Consider the following 10,000-nt stretch of genomic DNA (forward strand, 5'->3'; position numbering starts at 1 on the left):
GTGTACAGACAGTTTAATAAGAAGAGACTTTATAAAGACAGTACATTACGCGTTTACAGGCATCATCTTGGAAAACAGTCTCGACTAATCGAGTCACGAACGCCGATTTTCATGAAAACGCATCCCAGGGAACGATCGACTCGGTAACCATGTGTTAATTACCCCTAGGTTCATTTTTCACCGGAATTGTCCTTTAACTAATGTTAACAGATACAACCTTTGATTTTAATAACCTATTTGTAAATGTTGAAATTAATATTAGCTAAGATTAATTAATTAAAGTATTGTTCATTATTAGGTCATGTTCACTAACTAATGTTAACTAATGGACCTTATTGTAAAGTGTTACACAATAAAATCCTGACTGAGAACAATAAAGCAAAAAAAAAAGTTCCTCGCAGTTTAAACAAATTGTTCATAAATGTAAAAGGCAACTTTTACTTAAGATCAGAATCTGAGGCAAAAATAGAGCAGATCTTTGGAAAACAATCTAAGAAAGTGTTTTATTTGCTGGATGAAGAAGCGGTCACTGCGACAAACATCAGCGGTTCAGATGAAACTATATTCAGATTGATCTGGTCACAGTAGAAAGTGTGTTTTCAGCTCTGTCAGTTTCAGTGCAGTCCGACACACACACACACACACACACACACACACACACACGCACGCACGCACACATACACACACACACACACACACGCGTGGCACTCCAGGAGATTTGGTGAATGTCATCTGTCTTATTGCTAATGATAATGGCCAAATATGACCAGGGTCCAAAAGTCTGAGAGCACTAGATCTCGATGCTCATTTCCCTGTAGGATCAGCAGAACTGCTGTTGTCTTCTGGACTCACAGAACCTGCGGATCAACATGATGTCAGATTCTCCTGAGCATTCTGAACCTCAATAGAAGCAAAAAAGCCTCTTTAAAATCATCCTTCCCTCGGCTCATTTTGACCCGGAATTATTATTATAATTTTTTTATTGAGTGTTCATCGGAGGGGTCCAAGACTCTATGAGTTTTTTTAAAATGGATTCGAGAAGTTTTGTGGTTGAAATTTTAAAAAGTAACAAATCCTTCCCTCACGGTCGATCTGACGCCCTTAGGAATGAGAGGAATGCTTCAGTACACATAGAAACAACGAAAAATGCTAAAACTTTACCAAAACATTATTGTATAATGTCTACATGTGTATCTGAATGCACACTGAAGATACAGACTTTAGGACCCCAGAGGAACAGCTCATTTACTCCATATAGAGATATAAGGCCATCTAGAGTCATGAAATATCATGATATATTATTTATTTCCTCAAGAGCTCGACAAACATTGGGTGTCAATGTGAGATATTTAGAGCTGAATTAAAAGGGTTGTGCATGAAATTGTGAGTTATTTTGAATTTGAAAGTCGAAAGAATGTGAGAAATGTCGTTAATGTCTATTTATTTATTATTTATTAATCAAAAATTGTTTAAAAAAATATTATAAAAATTAAATAAAATAAGCTTTCTGGACAAAAAAAGGAAAGAATAATTTTAGGGCTTCGGGTCACTTTGACTTTTACTTTAATAGTTTATTTATTTAGCTTTATTTGAATCTTTACAGGTTTAAAGGAGAATAAATCCCTGACTTGCAGTGCGATCTCAGACTTTTGAACACCACTGTCTTCAGTTTAAAAAAATGAAATATGGAGTGTCACTTCTATGTCCTCGGCTTTGCTGACGCAGATCTTCACAGTGGAACTGCCCTGTTTCGCTGGTCTTGAAAGCCAGAAACAAATGTCTGTGGAATGAGTTCAGGATCAGGACCAGGACCAGGACCAGGACCAGGACCAGGACCAGGACCAGGATCAGAACCAGGATCAGAATCAGGAGTTCAGGATCAGACTCAGGCTCTGGACCAGGACCAGGACCAGGCTCAGGCTCACTAGTACAGGTCCCTGATGATCTCCTGCAGGAGCGGGTGAAGGCACCAGTCCACCTCGGTCTCCTTCATGAGTGTGATCAGCTGCACGTGGTTCGTCACCAGCTGGCGCAGGTCCGTCATCTTCTGCAGGACTTTAGCGAACAGCTGCAGAGAGTCCGGATGGTTGGTCTTCAGCTGCAGCTCCAGAGAGTGAAGAACCGTCTCCTGAAGATCCTCGATGGGCTTGACGTTCAGCAGTCCGGGCCGATCTAGCACAGGGACACAGCGCTTCGTTTAAACAGAATAAAGCTCATGAAAAGATTCGCTTCAGGGTTCACAGTCCATCATATTTTAATATGAATTTTATACATATTTACATTTTATCCATATACAATTTAATAAAAATATGAATCCACAATGATTTCATTTTTAGTAATCCAAAAACTACTACGATGAGTGCTTGAAATTTTACTTTACAAATGTTCTCTGTAATTTAAATCATTTAAAATAATTATAATGAAAAAATATAATAAAAAATTATTTCAAATACTTTATCTTTTTAATATAATATAAAATAATTAAATTTAAATGAAAATTAATAATTCAGTGTTATTTAGTCACTGAGATAGTTTTGATTAATAATATTTAATATAATTTTTATTAATTTATAATTAATATTATAACTTTTTTATCATGATAGTTTTCATTAATATTCTGAATTAGATTTCATGTTATAATTTCTGTTTTTATTTTAATTTCAGTTAGTGATTGTGTCAATTTTAAAGTCCCCCAACTTTAAAAAAGTCGCTGCCTTATATTTTTTACGTACAATCGACTTGGGTTAAGTCATTTCAACTTAAATTGCATTAACCTGACTTGAATCTTGCATAACTTAAAAAAAGGTTGAAAACTACTTAACTTATTCTGATGAGTTTAAGCAATGTAAAAACACATGTTGTTATAACTCATTGATCATACACTCTAAAAACTGCTGGCTTGTTTCAACCCAACTTTGGGTCAGATATGGACAAACCCAGCCGTTGGGTTCGATTTTTACATGACATTTTTAACCCAATGTTTGGGTTTGTCCATATTTGACCCAAAGTTGGGTTGAAATAACCCAGCATATTTTAGAGTGTATCATTTTTTACAGTGTAGTGATAATGATCAGAGTTGAATCTAAGCCTGGTTTGAGTCACTGAGCTTGTGGTCGGACCTGAAGGTTAATGCTATCTTTGAATCATCTTTATGGTTAGATGGTTAAACTGGATGAGATTTTATGGATTTCAAAAAAATATAATGCCATTCACCGCCATTATAAAGCTTGGAAGAGCCAGGACATATTTTAATATAACTCCGATTGTGTTCGTCTGAAAGAAGAAAGTCATATACACCTAGGATGACTTGGGCGAGTAAATCATGGGCTAATTTTAACTAACTTTAATGCTATCTTTGAATGGTCTTGGTGAGATGGTTAGACTGCATGAGATCTGTGTGTTTCACCTCCGCTCAGGATGATGACGGCGAGGAACAGCGCCATGTCGCTGTCGTCCAGCTCCAGCATGTTGAACTTGACGGAGAACTCGAACTTGGGCTCCATCATCTCACAGAAGGGTTTGCGCAAGCTCTTGACGAACTCGCGGGTCATGAAGATCTGGCCGTAGGAGATGAGCGTGCCGTCCTTGTTCATGAGCGGCGCCATCATGATGATGAGCACCTCGATCACGCCATACTTCAGGAGCGTCACCTGGTCGTTCAGGTCCAGGTTCACGAAGCCCGGGATGCTCTTGGCGAACTCGGTGACTTCGCTGACGGCTTCGGCCGATCTCGACTGGCAGCTGTGGAAGAAACGCAGCTCCACTTCGTGAATGACTCCCATGTCGGATCTCCGGTGTTCCTGCATCGGCATCTGCCGGGAGTTGATCATGTGCTCGCCTTCCATCAGGGACTTCATGTCGTGGATCACGAAAGGCTGTGAACGAGAAGAACGTCACGAGCAGTTTAATCTAAGACCCATCTCTTCTCCGCTGCTTTTAACTGTTCTTAAACATGTGGTTTATTTAGTGTTTTATGGTGTGTTGGTCTATATGTTTTGTAAGGTTGGGTCTGTAAAGCACTTCGGCCGACTTGTGTTGTTTTTGATTGATTTTGTGTTGATTGATTGATTGATTGATTGATTGAATCTGCTTCCACTAAGAAAGATGCAGCTGGTCACTTAATAATGTTGGGTTAAAAAACAACAACGAGTAACCCAACTATGGGGTGGTATAGCACCTTCCCAACTGTGGGTTATTTTAACCCAATGCATTGGGTTATTACTAGAAATTACCCAACGATTAAAAAAAAAAGACCCAACATTTTTGGAAAATAACCCAACATAATGACCCAATATGTGTAACCCAACGTTTTTTACTGTGTGTAAACAGTGCAGTCCAAGAACATATGAGTCCAAATGCTTCAATATGGTGTTGGACTGGGACTCGAGTACTACCACACGGGTTGTAAACATTATGACAATATGACCTCTTTAAGAAAGGCACTACATTACGCTCTTCCTCAAAGTCTTGATGTAGTTTCAGGCTCTACTAGAACAGGTTTTCCTGCTTGAATGTTGATTATTCTCCTCATATTCTCCATTGTTGCGGCTCCTCTCTTCCCAGTCTGTCAGTAACGCTCTGTTTACTTCCTGTCTCTATGAAGCCCCTCCTTCTGAAAAGCACACTGTGCTCTGATTGGTCGGCTGGAGCAGTGTGTTGTGATTGGTCGAGCGCTTCGAGTGTGTTTGGGAAATGTTCCGCCCCTTACCATAACCGCCAGTTCAACACACTACTAACTAACTCAACCAGGCCCCGCCCCTTTATTCTGCGCATTAATTATTCAAATGAGGAAGAAACTCAAGACTACACTGGAGGCGTTTCAGGAGTTCAGAAACACTGACTCTGATATAGAGAAGAACTGGAGCTTTTCATAATCAAACGGCAACATTACACACTAAACACAGATGAGGAAAAGCAGAACAGGTCGTCTTTAAAATATAACAATGCATGTCTTGTCTTCAGTTGAATATGAACTTCTCAAGGTTTCTCTCAAGTGCTTTTTAGGCTCAAAACATGCAGGTAATCATGAGTAATCGTGTATCATGTCAGACTCCAATTCATAACACAAGGGGCGCTATAACGCAGCCGGAGAAACAGTCTAAACTAAAGGTTTTCTCTCTCAGCTCAAGGTCAGAAGTATCTTGTTGAACAAGTTTGTTTTATCTACAGTAGGTGCACTGAACAAGAACTCGGTGTAGGTGTTCCTCTGAAACAATTTGCACTCATTTTTTTTTAACAGTGCAGCTGATGCATAAAACAAACATCGGCTGCGTCTGAAATCACATACTTCCTGTACTTACTGTACTACTATTATATAGAACTTTCTTTTTAGCGCTTGCAAAAGTAAGTACTTATTCAAAATAAGTACCTACTCAAGAGATTATGATATTTGGGACGCAGCCATGAAGGAACCTCTAGCGCCCCTTGAGGACCGGAGTTATTACAACAGGACTGTGAGCTCTCAGTGTTTACTCTCGTATTAGAACATGTAAAACCCAGTAATATTGTGGAATATTATTCTAATGTAAATCAACTATTCTCTATGTGAATATATAGTAAAGTGTAATTTATTCCTGTGATCAAAGCTGAATTTTCAGCATCATTACTCCAGTCTTCAGTGTCACATGATCCTTCACAAATAATAATAATAATAATAATAATACATTTTATTTGTAAAGCACTTTTCATAAAAGAATCTCAAAGTGCTACAGGGACCACATTAAACTAATTAAAATCAGAAACAAAAAATAAAGATAAAAACAAGTAATAAAATACATAAGAACATAAGAACCTAGGGACAACTTAAGAACGCCTGCCTAAACAAAACAGTTTTAAGCTCTTTTTTAAAAGTGTCCAAAAGTGGTTCTCGCAGATGTTCAGGGAGGGAGTTCCAGATGCGAGGGGCAGCAGAGCAGAAGGTGGAGGCTGATGGAGGAGGTTTGTGCTTTGGGACCGGAGGTTACGGGTGGATGTGTGAGGGGTAATGAGGTCTTTGAGGTATTGCGGGGCGTTGTAATAGATGCAAAGGTGGGTGATGAGGGCAATCTTGTATTGAATTCTTGAGGTTATGGGGAGCCAGTGGAGGTTTTGAAGAATGGGAGTGATGTGTTCGTATTTGCGGGTTTTCATCAGAGTCCGGGCAGCACAGTTCTGAATGAATTGAAGTTTTTGAAGGTGTTTATTAGGTATACCGATAAGCAGGCTGTTACAGTAATCAAGCCTGGATGAAATTAAGGCGTAGACGAGTTTTTCTGCGTCAGGGAAAGTGAGGAAGGGGCGGAGTTTTGAAATGTTTTTGATATGGAAAAAGCAGGTTTTGTACTTTGTGTGTGTTGAATAGTCTGATGTTTCCTTCCTCAGTCTGTGCCTTTAAAAGTGTCTAAAACGTTGTCTGCATGTTTCGCTCTGCAGAGAGCAGATGTTTGATACCGTTCACAGCGTTAGTCTAAACACACATCTGACAGCCTTGCTCATATCAGTTAAACACACGTGATGCCGTCGCTTTTACACTCATTTCTGTCAACAAAGTAGAAATGCTCAGTGGAGAGGCTATAATCATTATTGCTATGTTTATATGAATAAAATGGTCACACTTTACAATAATGTTCATTAGTTAGCCTGAACTAATAATGAACTGCACTTATACAGCATTTAGTAATCTTTGTTAATGTTAATTTCACCATTTACTAATACTTTATTAAAATCTTGTTAACATTAGTTAATGCACTGTGAACTAACATGAACAAACAATGAACAGCTGGATTTTTATTAACTAACATTAACAAAGATTATTAAATACTGTAACAAATGTATTGCTCATTGTTAGTTCAAATTAGTTAATACATTAACTAATGTTAACTAATGAAACTTATTGTAAACTGTTACCAATATAATACATTTAAAATGTATTCTTTAAAATAATTTCATTATTATTATTTAATGCAAGTGTTATTGATATATTTTTTTGTCAAAATACATTTCGGGGCCAATGCATATAATTTAGATGTTTGCTTTAACCTCAACATTTTAATATTAACCAGTAAATAAGTCTTTCATTTCAGGAATGTTCTTGAAATAATCTAAGAGTGAAACATGTCGGTTAGGATTGGTCATGCACAGCAATACTGTATATGATGAAAGTATTGCGTGAGAATGAGATTATCTGTGTTTTCACCCGTCAGAAACCTGAATTTCTGCCTAGGTTTCGCTTCAAGTGCACTTCATGAGCGTCTAGACAGCGAGGGAGCGACCGATCATGGTTTTGTCTGCATCTGTGAAAGGTCAAGAGCTGAACATTTAAAGAGCACAAATTCTGCTTATCTCCATGTTCATCTGTGTTTAGTGTGTAATGTTGCTGTGTGATCATGAAAAAGCTCCAGTTCTTCTCTATATCAGTGTCAGTGTTTCTGAACTCCTGAAACGCCTCCATTATAGTCTTGAGTTTCTTCCTCATTATAATAATTCATGCGCAGAATAAAGGGGCGGGGCCTGGTTGAGTTAGTTAGTAGTGTGTTAAACTGGCGGTTATGGTAAGGGGCGGGACATTTCCCAAACACACTCGAAGCGCTTGACCAATCACAACACACTGCTCCAGCCGACCAATCAGAGCACAGTGTGCTTTTCAGAAGGAGGGGCTTCATAGAGACAGGAAGTAAACAGAGCGTTACTGACAGACTGGGAAGAGAGGAGCCGCAACAATGGAGAATATGAGGAGAATAATCAACATTTAAGCAGGAAAACCTGTTCTAGCAACATCACGAGTTACTAAGGCCTCGTTAAATGATGCAACAGATCAGATGTAGTTAAAGCCTCCAGACTCACGGCGTTGTCGCTGGTCTTCCCTGAGAGAATGGCTCTGGCCTTGGCTTTGGTCAGGGGGAAGTACTTGAGATAGGACTCGTACAGGAGTCTGGCCAGCGCTCTGAGATCCGCAGACTCCGGGTGCATGTGGTCCACGTCACTCGAGAACTCGGCCAACAGCTTCTCCTTCTCCGCCTGAGGCATTCGACCAAAACGAATGGCTGGGAAAAAAGCAAACAAACAGACAGTTAAAAACCCCCAAATCCCAGATCCATCATGCTGGGAGTCTTTGCTCAACGTCTCGGTCTGTGGGGATGTGTGTGTGGGAGTGTGTTTTCAGTGTTTCTGCATGTTAGCGCGGGTCATTATGACCGATTCAATACATTCTTCAGTGCTTTTATTCTGACACTGAAGTAGAAAATGGACTGTTTATACTAAAAACATTTTTTACTCATAAATTGCACAAAAACAGTAAAACATTGAATTAAATTTTACATTTTTTCTTAACATATTTTCTTTGGGCATAAACCAAAATGTTACTTAACGTACTTAATTTCACCATAAACAAAAGGTAAATTAGCAATAATATTCATGTAGAATTTCCACTTAACCCTTTCATGCCTGACATCCAATATAGTGGAAAGATCTTTAACCATTCAAGGTGTGACATCTAAACAACGTGCGCTTGACCTTTGACCCTTACTCATAATTCTACATGATTTTGATGTCAATGTATTATTATTATTATCAAGATGATTTTTAAGGATAATATAAATTCAAAATTGTCTGACAAAAGTACTGTCGTCATTTATTTCAGCACAGTTGTGTAAGTCTTTCCAAATACATCAGGTTTGAAACCAAAAGGACTGGGAATGATTATATATTTGTTGTCTGCTTTTAAATGTATTCATTCAGGCATTATAGGGTTAAGATAAACCTAAAAACATGTTGTTAGTCAATGTTCAATTTAGTTTACTTACTATGAATAAAGGCATCTTTTTGCTATCACTCTTAAAAGTAAAAGTTCAAAAGGGTTTTCACAGCAATGCCGTAAAGAACCATTTCTGTTTCCCCAAAGAACCTTTCAGTGATCAGTTCTTATAGGAACCTTAGTGTGAACAACATAAAGCCAATAAAGAACATTTATTTTTAATAGTGTATATAAAAATATGATTTAAACATAATTATTTATTTATTTGTTTCTATGGGAGTGTTATTTACACTCTTAAAATGACACATAGTAACAGTTGTATTTAGAACCATCTCGTTCTCTGCTACAATGTGTCCGAGTTTAGGGTTCTTTATTCACACCTTTTCGTTTTTAAATCTGTAACTGTCAAAATAGTTTCAAAGCCCCTCATCATTACTGAAGCTCAAGCATCAACACACTCACAACAGCTCCTTCATATCCTTTTTAAATATATATATATATTTTTCACTTTAAAATTGTAACTTTTTCCAACCAATCATGTGTTTTCTTTGTGTGAGCAGCTCTGCTGAGTCCAGGATTCTTTTCTCTTCTTCTCCACTAAACAAGTCATTGAATTTATGAAGAGTTTTCAGTTATTTCTTGGACTTATGCATAAACATGCCCAGTTACCAAAACATTAAAACGATCCCATGACTTTGATCCCTTTTAACTTTGGGAAGGGTCACATATCCGTCCATTCACAATACGTTTGGCCATCACAAACTTAACAGCTTTTACTGAAGCAAATGAAAGAGACACAACCTCATAGAGGATTGGAAGATATTTCACTTTTTGGTTCTATTTTGTGTTGTGTGTTTGTATTTATTCATGTTTACTGTCAGTTATCGTTTATTAATGTATTCAGCTAATAACTTGTTAGGTCACTGTCATTTTTCCTACAATTTCCCATGTCAATAAATAATAAAATTACCTAATTGACACGACTTGCTGTCAGTTTTTCTTATAAATGCAAAACTCTAATATTGGTTTTATTAGAGCAGGTAGTTGGGAAAAGCATAGTATAAATAAATAATATTAAAACCCCTAATATTTATGAAAATTAACTAATATTAAAAATAAGGTTCTCTGTATCAACATTATGGATCTTTCAGAGCATGTTTCTCTATGGAAGCTGATAAAAAAGTTCAGTAATCTTATTTAGAAGAATTTGTGTTAGGAGTGTGTTTGTAGACGAACTGAACAAAACAGGCGTAACTGGAAACTGTGATT

The 10,000-nt window shown here is 37.6% G+C and overlaps 1 protein-coding gene across 4 annotated transcripts in view; it reads right to left on the reverse strand.

Annotated features, from left to right (window-relative positions):
- Nucleotides 1-10,000, reverse strand: part of pparg (peroxisome proliferator-activated receptor gamma) — a 36,016-nt gene that overhangs the window by 607 nt on the left and 25,409 nt on the right. For 3 of the 4 annotated variants that reach the window (XM_084100137.1, XM_084100136.1, XM_084100138.1), the window contains exons 5-7: nucleotides 7,822-8,021; nucleotides 3,407-3,875; nucleotides 1-2,172 (exon numbers count right to left, since the gene is read on the reverse strand). The exon at nucleotides 1-2,172 is cut by the window's left edge and continues 607 nt beyond it. In XM_084100137.1, the coding sequence (XP_083956263.1) occupies nucleotides 1,925-2,172; nucleotides 3,407-3,875; nucleotides 7,822-8,021 (917 nt within the window). In that variant the 3' untranslated portion in view covers nucleotides 1-1,924. The remainder of the gene's footprint in view (nucleotides 2,173-3,406; nucleotides 3,876-7,821; nucleotides 8,022-10,000) is intronic. The other variant, XR_014604238.1, reaches the window with a different exon arrangement.

This window comes from Abramis brama (genome assembly GCF_963993115.1).
Source record: "Abramis brama genome assembly, chromosome: 23".
NCBI lineage: Eukaryota > Metazoa > Chordata > Actinopteri > Cypriniformes > Leuciscidae > Abramis > Abramis brama.